General features: G+C 31.8%; 2 protein-coding genes and 1 non-coding gene across 3 annotated transcripts; 1 reads left to right on the forward strand and 2 right to left on the reverse strand.

The window, feature by feature from the left end:
* Positions 1 to 6,594: 6,594 nt before the first annotated feature.
* Positions 6,595 to 6,674, reverse strand: TRNAL-UAG (transfer RNA leucine (anticodon UAG)). The gene has a single exon. It is a non-coding gene; the product is annotated as a tRNA-Leu (tRNA).
* Positions 6,675 to 9,882: 3,208 nt separating this feature from the next.
* Positions 9,883 to 10,455, reverse strand: LOC145036242 (uncharacterized). Its single transcript, XM_078984698.1, has one exon. It carries the CDS (start codon positions 10,453 to 10,455, stop codon positions 9,883 to 9,885), a length of 573 nt encoding a protein of 190 aa, XP_078840824.1.
* Positions 10,456 to 12,295: 1,840 nt separating this feature from the next.
* LOC145036243 (uncharacterized) lies at positions 12,296 to 13,357 on the forward strand. The gene is made up of 2 exons (XM_078984700.1): positions 12,296 to 12,968; positions 13,089 to 13,357. Exons 1-2 carry the CDS (start codon positions 12,296 to 12,298, stop codon positions 13,355 to 13,357), a joined length of 942 nt encoding a protein of 313 aa, XP_078840826.1.
* The last annotated feature ends 1,124 nt before the right edge of the window (positions 13,358 to 14,481 follow it).

Genomic DNA, 14,481 nt, shown 5'->3' on the forward strand with positions numbered 1-14,481 from the left:
TCATTAGTTGGGTTATTTGAAGATCAAAGGAAGGAAATTCTGAATTTTCAAATGTTAGCTTTTTTGGAACAGGAGATCTGACAACTGGATTTTGAATTGTATTTGAATCTGGATTTCTGTTTGAGAATATTCTAAGCAAATCCTCATCCATTTTTTCTATGAATGAATTAGACCAAGGGGAAAAATCAATAGATATACCTTTTGGATTGTGTTTTGGTGTAACAATTGAGCTCTCACCTATGTTGTCTCCAACCACCTTCTCTACAATATCCCCTCCATAATATTCTCCCCACCAATCATTTCACCACCTTTAACAAGATTTTTGCTCTCAACATTGTCTTCTAAATTCTTTTTTTCAATAGTCTCGTCTATATTATTCACCTCTAAAGCCAAATTTATTTTGTTATCAACATTTATGCCTTCAAATTCTATTTGTCTTTCTGGATTATGCGGATGTCTAATCGTTTCCTCGCCAATATTATTCTCAAAACCCAAATTTATTCGGTCATCAACATTCATATCTTGATCTTCTTCTTGTGTTTCTTCATTCTCTGGAAACTTCTGTTGTAATGGTTTAACAGCTAAAAATGCAACCAACTTTGTATTCATTCCTTCATCTTTATCATCATCAGAATCAGAAATGTTTGTTTTATTAAGCTCTTCATCTCTATCTGATTTGACTTCAGTTCTCTCCATAATAGTTTCTGATTTCTCTCGACTAGAAAAAAATGTAGTTGAAGATATGTCTCTAAACTTTCTTATCATCTCCTTCGTTTTATTGTCTTCAGGGAACTTCGATAGACAATGAAAAATAATATCTTCCATATCATTCTTTTTAGTTGAGACATTGTTGAAAATTTTTTCATACTTTTCTTCATACTCCTGGGAAAAAAGACATTAGAATATTTTTCTTATATTAATTTAGGATATAATTAAAATATATTCTAAAACATAATTTAATAATATATTCTACTTAGAATATAACTCAATACGCGTGTCCTGATTTTCACCTGATTTTCATTCTTCTCAAGTTCTAAATTTGAACTTTGTTCGATTAGATTCCCAACCCCAAATCCATCAGCTTCAATCTCAAAAGATTGTCTTTCCTTCAACTTATCTGCTATCCACATCGTAACTAATGGTGTTTTACGTTCTATTTTTTGGAGCTTGCATTCAATATCATCACAGTAAATTAGCTGCATTATTTTAACATCATATTAGATATCCATTTTTAAGAAAAAAAATAAGTATATGAAAAAACATACCGATAGCAACAACATCGGGCCTATATAATAACACTTGGGGTTGTCTGGATGCCATCTCCCTTTTGATTTTTCACACAGTACAACAAATATGCACACCAATCGATTTTAGAAATTTCATCTACTTCAACAAGTGCTCTAACTGGAACTAAGTTGTTTGTCCCCATAGGAAGGGATTCTGCAAACGTATTAACAAATAAAGCTATGAAACCCAGCTTGAAATTCATATCCACTTGTTCGGATTTTTGAATAATCTTCTTGTAGTTTGTTGCATTTGCCTTTCTGTCTTTTAGTTCATTCATCCATCCATCAAACACTTGATGATCTTCACTAACCTTGTCCAAATCAAATAAGCTTTTTCCAGTTTTGGGTAAACCAAACACTTTATGAATTTTTTCCTTTGTGATCTTTATTCTTTTTCCTTTAATCAGAATACTGTTTGTGCCTTCATCATAATGCTTAAGCACAAAATGGCAAAGTTTTAAGGGAATACTCTTAATGTTGATCTTCAAAAATGCTTTAAATCCCATCCGTTTCACCCAATCTTTTTGTTCTGATGTTAAAGAACTTACAGCATCTGTCATCAATCCAAGTGTCGATCTAGTGTTTATTGAAGGCAACTCCTTCAATATATCTTTCACAGTCTTTTGCTCTTTCACGGTTTTTTGTTTTTTTTATTGCTGCACGATTGTCCCTACTATTCCTCTTCCTTTTTGCTTCTTTAATCTTTGTCACTCCTTCAACATATTTTCTATCACCGGTTCTCTTTTTTACATAGATTTCTTCATCAGATTCATCATCTAATTCATTACATCAGTCATAGATGTTAGTAACCCCACAAAAATCCAAAAATCATATTTCATTTAATTACAAAGTAATATTCCAAACAGAATATTATACATATACACTTATTATATCAGAATATTCTATGGAATTTAATCCAAAAATACTATATCATCTAATTAAAATGTAGATATTTATTCAAATTATATTATTTATAAAAAATTAAACTCAAATGTTTGCAAAATCCTATATCAGCTAAGTAAAACAACAAAAAAATCAAGTATAACATGATTTATGATATAATAATATATAGAATGTGTAATATCATAGAAACATTCTTTCACATCAATAAACAATAGAAAAATACTTTCACATCAAAATACCAAGAATTTTCAGTTATGATCCATAAGTAATTCATGTCAAACATAGTCTATGAAAAATATTCTTCGAAACACTCTAATATTTATATTGTTCCATATATTGGAATTGTAAAGTATAAAATCATATTTCACGAAAAAAAAAAGTTTAGATTATTTTACCCGTTGACTGTGTGTATGATTTTGTCTCTGATTCTGTTGAAGAATCAGAAACATGTTTTTTCTTTTTGTGCTTCACATCATTATGGATTAATTTCTTGTTGCGCTTGAAATGTTTTTTGACTTTTCTTTTTTTCTTTTTATTTACTTTATCTGCATCAATAATTATTTTATTAGAAAAATATAATATACTTTTATTGGATGTCAACATATATATTATAAAAGACAACATATTTTACCATATTCATCACTCTGTGTTGTGGATGTCTCTGACTCTGATGTCTCTGACTGTGAAGATGAAGAATCTAAAACATAGTGTCTTTTTTTCTTTTCAAGTATTTTATTCTTTTTTGTATTTTTAGCTGTATGAAGAAATTTAAAAATTGAAATAAATTAGAATATTTATTTTAATCAACTTGAATGTTCATAATAATCAACCGAAAAAAATAAATCCAAAAAATTTATGTTGTTAAGTGTTTTAAAGAATGATTGTTGATACCTTTTTTAATTCTTTTTCTATGACGTGAGGATGAATCAGAGTCGCTTTCAGAAGTAACAACGTTTTTTTTTAAATTTTTTTCTTTGATTTTCCTTCATCTGCCTTCTTTTTCTTTTGATTTACAATTTGCAAATTTTTTATCATGAAATTTAAGAATTAAAATCAATTAGAATATATGATTAAACAAAATTAGAAATTTAAATCCAAACATTTGTTTTTTTTTTTTATGAATTATTTGAAAGAAAGTGTGTTCATACCTTTTTTAACCTTATCTTGACTCGCTGAATCTGTATGAAGAAAATTATCAAATAAAAACAATTAGAATATTTATTAAAAGCATTTAGAGGTTAATAAAAGCAATTATAATATTTAATCCAAAAGTAATCACAATTTATACCTATATCGATATAGATTTCTTTCCCTATTTTTCTTACAGTTGCATTTGTTTCCACTTTTTTAGTTGCATCAATAACATCAAATTCCATTAGAATTTACAAATCTTTTGTCATGAAATTTAACAATTAAAATCAATTAGAATACATGATAAAACAAAATTAGAATATTCAGAATAACTAACTTAGAAAAATAAATCAATTAGAATATATTAGTTTATGATATATAATATGGTCACAGTTCTATAAATACATAACAACAAATTTCTATTTATCAATCAACATAAGGTTTGTCTTCTTTTTCTTTTGATTTACAATTAAAATCAATTAGAAAAATAAATCCAAACATTTGTTTTTTTTATGAATTATTTGAAAGAAAGTGTGTTCATACTTTTTTTAACCCTATCTTGACTCGCTGAATCTGTATGAAGAAAATTATCAAATAAAAACAATTAGAATATTTATTAAAAGCATTTAGAGGTTAATAAAAGCAATTATAATATATAATCTAAAAGTAATCACAATTTATACCTATATCGATATAAATTTCTTTCCCTGTTTTTCTTACAGTTGCATTTGTTTGCACTTTTTTAGCTGCATCAATAACATCAAATTCCATTGGAATTCATATTAGTTTATGATATATAATCTGGTCACAGTTCTATAAATACATAACAACAAATTTCTATTTATCAATCAACATAAAATTCACTAGAATACAAAGATTTTTTTTGGCTAAACAGTATACTACAATCATAATAAGAGATTTGTGTTACCAAAATCTATAGTATTAGACAATTTATGGATCTAAATCTAATTAAATGATGAACAATTAGTTAGAATAACATAACATCTTTGCTGATTTTGATTAAGAATATTTAGATCAAATGAAATGGAGAATAATTAGAACACTCTGTACAGTTAACATTTAGATACATAGACTCTATATAAATCACACACTGAGATTTAGGTTTAGATTGTATGCTTTATAATGCTATATTCCATTACATCCTGACTTCGACATATAAATCATTAGTGAACTATCTCGATTATTACACATTTATTGAATACACACAACGATTTAAAGTGAAAAAACTTTCTATAATAAGAACAAATAGGTTTATTGTGTAAGAACAAGAGGTTTGTAGTATTATACTTATTTGGAACAGCTGTTGATACAAAATCAGAATCATAATCTGTAGAATGAGCCATTTGATTCGATATCAAATTCAAAATCAAAATGTTTTTAATGTTCTAGTTGATTATCGAGTGGTTTTCGTGTAATAATCGGAAGATGAATTTCAGGTATAATCAGAATTAGAGTCTGAAACAATGATCGAGATTTGGAAGCAGAACGATGATCGAGATTTGGATCAAATGAGTTTTAGGGTTTGTACCAGGTGTTTTTGTGTGTTGAAAGAAAAAGAATGCAAAATTCCATTCATGCCCCTCCATGTCTTGATCTAATCTCAAAGTTCCATTAATTTACAAAATTGTCACCGCCTATTTTATGGTTTAATCTGAATTAATATTAGCCTTTGATTATTTAGGATGAGTGGTCAAGATTTAGTCTCTCCGTCTCACAAAATCAAGTGGTCTCACATGAACCTAACCCTATATATATATAATAAAACGTGGATATATTTTGGAATATGTATATAAATTAAAAGGCTAAAAGACGATATTAAAATAAAACATGGATATAACTTTGGAACATCTATACTACTTAGGGGGCTAATTACTTGGATATAAATGTTTTTATTATAATAAGCATTTAAATACCGATCTCAACAACAAAATATATTATAAATCACATCAAATAAGTAATCATCACAATTTAGGGTGCAAATAAAACCCCCCTTGAGGGACTAAATAGTCAATTCTTGCTCCATTCTTGATGATTTTGCCCCATGTGAACAAGTTTCTGACTTCAAATCTTTGGGGATTCGGAATAATTTTGCCCCCTATGAACAAGTTTCCGACTTCAAATCTTTGGGGATGCAATCGTATCTCATTTCAAGGAAGTGTTTGTTTAAAATACCACATGAACGAAATACTCGTAGTGGAATCTTTTTTGAATGCTTGGTCCATTTTGGTCAACTGAGACAAAAAAGGACCAAAAAGGAATCAAATGATTTTGTTGCGATTTGCTGATTTATGTCTTCGGTGATGAATAATTGATGACGTATGCATAAGAGTTGGATTGAAGCCTTGAAAGGATCATGTGCTTGCTTCCAGCGTACGAGTCATCATTCAAGAGTATTGCCAGAAAAAAGCTCAAAGCAGTCAACAGAATGTTCAAGCACCGCATCACGAGTCATCATTTTGAAGAGGCTTGTCTGGCGGACAATTTTTTTGGTCATCTGCCAAAATACCCGCCGACTTATTCGAGCTCACATCCATGATCCAACACCCTTAATATGTAAAAGTTGTGCTAGACCCCAAATTCGAAGGAATCACAAACGTTAAACGGTTGTTGTTAATGAAAATCACGTCTAGGCCCTTCGATTCATTGAAACGAAGTCGATAAATTTGAGGCTATAGGAGGGACATGATGATGGAAGGGAAGGGACCCACGAACCAATTGTTACTTAGGTCAAGCTCTACCAATAATTAACCTACATGGCAATACAACTTATGGTAATAGGTAAAATGGGATTAACTTTAACAGGTAAAATTGGACTTTAGGCGGCTAAACTATTAGAAAAAAAATAAGGGCCCTTAAAAGTCAAGATTTTTTAGGGGCTAGAGTGTCATTATTATAGAGGTTTATTTTCTGATATTTACTTCTTTTATAGATTTGATTGAATTTAAAGAGAAAGATAACTTCTGGTTTTCATCAAGAGACATCCTATGAAGCTTATGTTTGAAAGTTAGATTGACAACACAACAAAAACAAATAACTTTATCTGTTCGAAGAAGTTGAAAACAGAGTCCATGTAACTTTTGACTTACATTATATGATGTATAAATTTATTAACTCATCTGCTTTCTGAAAATATTATTTGCCAGCAAACAAAATGCACACTGAATTGTGATTTTTAATTTCGACTAGCCATTAAATAAATTAATAAAAGACACTTAATGAAAGTTTTTTTAAATCATGAAAAACGCATAAAATTTGACAGCTGTGGGATTTGAACCCACGCCCTTTCGGACCAGAGCCTAAATCTGGCGCCTTAGACCACTCGGCCAAACTGTCTAATTGTTAATTATCTTCTAAAAAGGAGTTAATTTTAGTCTAATAAAATATAATAAACTTTGAAGCCATATCATGCAACTTGATTGGATAGACTTTAAAAACAAAATAGATCAAATAAACATAAAGCAAAAATACAAGCTTATATCAAACAGTTGTTTTAACTTAGTCTGGTTGGATTCATCATCAATCAATTTTGCTCTCAGTTCTCCTAACTACCTTATGCGAATATAAGTATACATGTGTGGTGAAATGCTTATAGCGGAGACATATAGATATAAAGCAAACTTAAAGATTTCAAAGATTTACAAAATCTTGTATTGCCCAGATACAGTTCCAAACACCAAACGTCTTGGCTTCGCAACATCAAGTTTCGTGAAAAAAATCATCTGAAACTCATGTCGAATAGTTTAGGATCAATGAGAGACGTGGTGGATTTGAGAGATGCAAAGAGAAGCTGTTTAATTTTCTCAGGATTGAACGTCTCAACATATGATTTGAGGATCTCAAATTGTGGTTTGAGTTGGAAATCTCATTTGAAGATCCTTCTCACAGAGCTTTAATTCTTCGAGGGCTTTCTCAAAAGAGTTGAGATTTGTGCTCATCAGCAAGATTGGATAGGATAGAAGCTTTAATTTTCGCAGATTCACCTGTAATGGTTTTGTCAAGATCAGTGAGATCAACTTCCCATCTGTGTGAAAGAGTGTGCGGAATCTTCAAATTGATAAAGTTGCGAATTTTAATGGAATTGTTGGGTCAAAAAAAAATATGCAGATTGCATAAGATCTAATGGAATTGTTGGGGCAACTGTAAGCGCATGGTAGATGAGAAGACACTTGATGACTTCAGCCATAATTTGAACGTCTGTAAGAAACTTGGAGAAGACTTCTGGATCGAATGATACTTGAAAGTTGCTATCATGGATGATCAAGACAACGAATTCTTCACGAGAGGACGGAGAAGTAGAAACATTTTCAAAGGTGGCAGCCATTTGAGATACTCGAAGTCTGATTTTGAATGAAGCTATGATTTAGGGTTTTTGGTTCACAGAGAAAGTATGAACAAGGAAGATGACGAACGCGTAAAAAATTTATGAGAAAATGACGGAGAAGTTAGTCGGGGTAAGGATGTGGGGAGGGGTCGGTACACACCCATCCCATCGAAAAAGTAAAAGTGTTTATTTCTATGCTAGTCAGCTTTGCTGTCAACACACTAACACCATGTTCCCGAGTTTCATTTAAAGGAAAGAAAAGAAGCGAAGAGATATATGGAGAGAAAAGAAATGAAAGGAAAAGAAAGTAAAATGTATTTTTCTGTTCCTGAGTTCGAGAGAAAGGAAAGAAAAATTATTTTTCTTTGTGTTCCCGAGTTAGAAGGAAAAGAAATGAAAACTAAAAATAGACAATTATACCTTTGTCGTCTTCTTTCAATAATTTCAAATATATACCACATGATTCTCTTGAAAAGAAAATTATGCGTAAACTTTTTTTTGCCAACTCTTGCCTACTTCTCAACTTCTTTACTTATTTTTTTACCTTTAGTTGCACATTGTAATGAGATTTTTTTGAGAAATCTTGCAACTGTTTATTAAATTAATGCAAATAAAGGAGTTTGTAAAACTTGGGGGTGATCAATTGGTTCCTTATTATGCTGATATATTGGGAGTTGTCTTGCCTTTCATAGCTGATAAAGAAGAAATAATATGTGTTGTAAGTTTGTGTATTTTGATGGAATCCGATGGAACTGGTTTTTAATTACACTTTCAGATTGTGAAAGATAGGACATTGGTATTTTAATGTTTTTAGATATGGACGATATCGCCCTTGGGGGATACCTATATCAGATAGACCTTTGGGTGGCAGCTACAATGGTTGCATTGTGCTCAAAACTCTGTGTTTTTTTGATGTTTGTAAAACAATGAAGAGAACTTCATGGAAATACCTAGGAGAATGTATGTAAGTCATTGTTACTCAAGAATAAAATTTATGATCATTTGTTGTGTGCATTTTCATCAAGGAATGTTTGAAATCTTAAACCCTTAAATATCATTTACTTTATAGAGGCAAAAAAAGACGCTAACATATACCCATATACCACCAAATAACAAGTAAGAAACATAGAAATAACCAAAAAATAGATGGCATCGTGTATAAGAAGAATAGGGTATAAGAAACATAAAAAAACAAATCAAAGAAAAAAATGAAACCTGATGATGGAAGCTTGAACTCTGAAGACGAATGATTGAGGAACCAGTCAATGGAATCGTCTGCGTGAAGAGAAGTAGGGATTTTTTTTTTCTTTTGTGATGTTGTACGTGAATATATATATATATATATAGGGGTATTTTGGTAATCATCGGGATTTTCTCTGTATCAATGATTCTCTTCTCTCCAAATCTCTCCAATTTGGGAGGAAGATTAGGAGAGAAAAGAATGCTCTGATTTCCTTTCCTTTCTTCCCAAATCACTCTACAAAATAAAGTCGGAAACACTCTTGACTCCTTCTTTCTTTCCAATTCTCTTCTTTTCTCTCCGCTTCCCTCGTTAATTTCGACTCGGACAGGGTGTAAACATTGGAAACGGTTACCTATCTATAAAAATTGGAAATTATTACCACTCTAGAAATTCTTTTTTCTATTTTTTTATTATTTTAACATTATATTAAATAAAAAACATAATTTATAACATAAATTAATTTTTTGAAAACATAAAAAAATAAAACCACATTTCATTAATTTAAAAATATATAAATTTAAAAATTAAATTACTAAAATTAAATATTACATTGTCTAAATAAAATAAAAATTAAAAAACATACAAAAAAACATAGAAAATTTCTAATCGTTGTCGTTGTCGTCACCGGCATCATCCGCATCGTCGTCACCGTCCTCATCCTCCTCCTCGTCACCATCATCATTTTCCTCGTCTTCATCGCCATTTTGCCCTTGGAATTGTGTTTCCCATATGTATTCGGTCAAATCATGTCGTAGATTGTGATGTGTTTCACGGTTTTGTATTTCCAAAACCCTTGATAAGTATGTCGGGCTACCAACTTGTATTACTGCAGGTGGATTAAATATATCGTTTGTGGTATATGAACAAATAGCCCTACCCTATTCTTCTATTATCATGTTATGTAAAATAACACAAGCAGTCAACACCGTCGTCAAATTTTCCCTGTCCCATGTTTGTGTCAAATGTTTAATTATGTGTCACTTTTGTTTGAGGACTCCAAAAGCCCGTTCTACATCCTTCTTTGCAGATTCTTGTGCTAACTTGAACATTTTTCGTTTATCGTTGGCTGTAAATGTGTATGACTTGACAAATGTAACGCATTCTAGATATATCCCGTCACCTAGGTAATACACATACTTATATTCATCTCCATTGACAACGTATGACATGTCCGTTGCTTTACCCTGGAAAATATCGTTAAATATCAGAGACACTTGGAGCACATCCAGGTCATTGTTTGACCCCGCCATACCAAAGGATGCATGCCAAAACCATAGGTCATTTGAAGCAACCGTCTCCAATATACCAGTTGAGACCCCATGATCACCTCGCGTGAACTGACCACGCCACACGTTGGGACAATTTGCCCACTCCCAATGTGTACAATCAATGCTACCAAGCATCCCTGGAAAACCATGTTTAGCTTGATGCACGACATACAACTGCTTGACATCACTTTTAGTCGGATGTCGCAAGTATATGTCATGGTAAAGCTCTATAACATACTTACAAAATAGATATGTACACTCTCGACCCGTCTTTTCAGACATTTTCAAATACTCATCTGATGTGTCTGCGACGATGCCGTATGCCAATTGTCAAAGAGTGGTCGTACATTTTTGTATTGTAGTAAAATCGTGTTTACCTCTAGCATCACATCATAATTGGAAAAATTCATAATTACGTGTCGAATCTATAGTTATATGTAAAAATAAATTTCTACTAATATGAAAATATTCTTTGATTTTTGATTGATCATATAAACTACCAACGACAAAATAATCATGTACCAAAAGTTCATGTGCCGCTTCTCGATCCCAGTTGATCCATTTTCTATGTTTCTTCTCGACATTTGAAATTTCGCCTCTCTCACGTACCATGTCTCATGCCGCAGGAAACAGTGTATACAAAATCAAATCCTCACGAGAATCGTTATCATCGGATGATGAAGAGATCGGAGGTGGAAAATTATCCATTTTTTGGTTGAATGTGTGCGTTTGTTTTGAAGTAATATGGGTGTGTTTTAGTGGAAATTATGTGTAATATGAATGTATATATAGAGAAAATTTGAAAATATAATAATAATATTTTTTTTAAGTGACAAACGGTCGAAACAATCAAAGCAACGGTCCAAAAATGAATTGACCAATCAAAGGCTCCGTCTTCATCTGTCTTCCGCTTCATGTGACACGCACCCCATCGGAATTTAGGGTGGTCTTCACACGTCTTGGGTCGTGCCACGTCAGCTTTCACGCGTCTTCTTCTTCTCCATACCGGATAGCCTAAGCGTGACCATTTTCGTGCTTTGTACAATCCAATAAAAAAATAGAGATATCGGATACATTGGTAAGCATAACAGTTGTAACTTGTAAAGCTGGGGATTGGTCACATCAAGTCAGCGGTAAAGAGGTTGTCAAATCAGCGACACATCAGTTCCACCACCAACTCACTAGACATTGGAATTGATTATCACTCCACAATATATATATATATATATATATATATATATATATATGTGTGTGTGTGTGTACTTTTATTTTTTTATGATTAAATTAAATAAAAAACATAATGTAAAACATAATAAAATATTTTACATTACTTAAAACCTCATTACATAACTTAAATTAATAAAAAAAAACATAAAAATTTAAACCTAAATTACTAAAAAAACATAAATAATAATAATAATGATAATAATAATAATAATAGGAATATAAAAGTCTAGGGTGGAATTTGCAAATTTTAAAAACATTTTTGAGAAGAAAATTAGGAACGTGGTTTATTCTGCTTTTGACCTAAACTTTAGGGACCGTATTTTGATAATTGTTTAAAGATGTGTTGTCTCCTTTGATTAAACAACGCCTTTCATCTTCTGCGCTTGAAGACCTGTGTTATGAAATATTAGTTTGTGAATGACCATTGGATTCTCCATTTCTCCCATAACTCTCCATCATTATTTAGCATTAGTAACAACCATTTCAATGTGTTTTATGAATGTAATAATACACCATCATAATGTGCATTCATATTGTAGCTCATCTTTCATCTTATTTGGATAGTATAAATAGTGAGCTATATGTATTAGGCAATATATGAATTCATCACAAGTATTGGAATAAAAGTTCTCTCTACTCTCATATCTTTCTTTACTCTATAATTTATATTGTTATTTGATCATATTTTATAACACGTTATCAGCACGAGGCTCTACCATAGAGTTCTAACTTCTTGCCGTTCTTGTCGTTGTCAGGTATATATATATAATTTTTGTTTTCAAAGTTCATATGTATAATGCTCACAAGTTATATAATGCTCACAAATAATCTTATGATACTTCTTAACTAACAATCCTCTAATATACAACTCTTTGTTTTGATTAGTACTTTCACTATGGCAAACATTAGCAAACTTGAGTTTATGGCTCTTGACATTAGTGGAAAAAATTATTTATCATGGATCCTTGATGCTGAAATCCACCTTGATGCTATGGGTCTTGGAAACACCATAAAGGATGTAAATCCTTTAAATGAAGCATCAAGCCAAGAAAAGGCTAAGGCGATGATTTTCCTTCGCCACCATCTCGATGAAGGATTAAAAGCTGAATACCTCACTGTCAAAGATCCAGCTGATCTTTGGAATAATCTGAAAGAGAGGTATGATCATCAAAAAACGGTGATACTTCCTAGAGCTCGTTTTGATTGGTTACACCTTCGGCTACAAGATTTTAAATCTGTGAGTGAGTATAATTCGGCCATGTTCAAAATTACTTCCCAACTAAAACTATGTGGTGAGACTATAACTGATGAAGACATGCTAGAGAAAACCTTCTCTACTTTTCATGCCACTAACATGCTCCTGCAGCAGCAATATCGTGAGAAAGGTTTTAAAAAATATTGTGAATTAATCTCATGTCTTCTTGTGGCTGAACAAAATAATGAGCTCTTAATGAAAAATCACCAATCACGTCCGATCGGTTCTAGTCCATTCCCTAAAGTGAATGCGACATCATCTAATTATAACGGTCGTGGGTCTAACCGTGGTCGTAGCCGTGGTCGTGGTCGAGGTCGTGGACGTGGTGGAGGCCGTCATAATAATCGTCCCAATAATAATAATAATAATATAAGTAACCACCAGAAGTGGGAAAATAACAAAAACCCACATCCTAATGATAAAAGTGGTCAAGGCAAGAAGAAAGTTGAAAATGTTTGTCACCGATGTGGAATGACCGGTCATTGGTCACGTACATGTCGCACTCCAAAGCATTTTGTTGATCTTTATCAAGCTTCTCTAAAATATAAAGAAGGAAAAAATGCGGAAACAAACTTTGTTCAAAATTATTTTTCCGAAGATCAACTAGAAATGAGACATTTGGATGTCGCCGATTATCTTGCCAACACGGAAGGGACAAACGGTGTTATGAATGGTGATGGAAGTACCCAATTTTTCCCATAAAATGAGATGGATATGGCATATCATGAAATTGTTGGTTTTCTAGTATCATTTTATTTTTGAATTATGTTTGTTTAAAGTCATTGTCATGGTCAAGAATAATATGTAGTTTTGTTTAATGTCGTTTATGATTTTTATGTTATAGTCGTTTCATCAGAAGAGATCTTGATGATTCTTCTCAAAATAATAATATATGACTTTATTTATCTAAGTTGACTATTTCTTATTTCTTATTATTTTATTATATATTTTTATTTTGAAGAGAAATATGGATATTCGCAAAAGAAATGAGGAAGATATATGTCTTGCAGATAGTGCAACAACACATAGCATTTTTAATAATAAAAAATATTTTGCTTACTTATCAATTGGAGAAGCAAATGTTAATACAATAACGGGTAGTGCAAAAATGATTGAAGGCTCCGGAAGAGCGAATATCATATTACCACAAGGGACAATAATTATAATTGGAGATGCATTATTTTCATCAAAATCACCAAGAAATTTATTAAGTTTTAAGGATATTCGGTCCAACGGATATCATGTTGAAACAACCAATGATGGTGATGAAGAGTATCTCAATATTACGAAAATGATATCGGGTAAGAAAAGTCTTTTGGAAAAATTACCCGTATTGTCCTCCAGATTGTATTATACAAATATTAGAATGATTGAATCTCATGCTATTGAAAATAAAAGGTATGATAACATCTACAAAGTTTGGCATGACCGGTTGGGCCATCCCGGATCAGTTATGATGCGCAAAATAATTGAAAGTTCAAGTGGACATTCCTTGAAAAAACAGAAGATTTTTCAAGCTAATGAATTGTCTTGTGTTGCATGTTCTCAAGGAAAATTAATTTCCCGTCCATCATTGAATAAGGTTGGGTATGAAAGTCCTAGTTTTTTAGAAAGAATTCAAGGGGATATATGTGGACCAATTCATCCACCATGTGGACCATTTAGATATTTTATGGTCTTAATTGACGCGTCAACTAGATGGTCACATGTGTGCTTATTATCTAGCCGTAATCTCGCTTTCGCAAGATTACTAGCACAAATAATCCGCCTAAGGGCACATTTTCCCGATTACCCAATTAAGAAAATTCGACTTGACAATGCTGGGG

The sequence above is a fragment of the Lactuca saligna genome, chromosome 3, assembly GCF_052625555.1.
Source record: "Lactuca saligna cultivar CGN05327 chromosome 3, ASM5262555v1, whole genome shotgun sequence".
Taxonomy (NCBI): domain Eukaryota; kingdom Viridiplantae; phylum Streptophyta; class Magnoliopsida; order Asterales; family Asteraceae; genus Lactuca; species Lactuca saligna.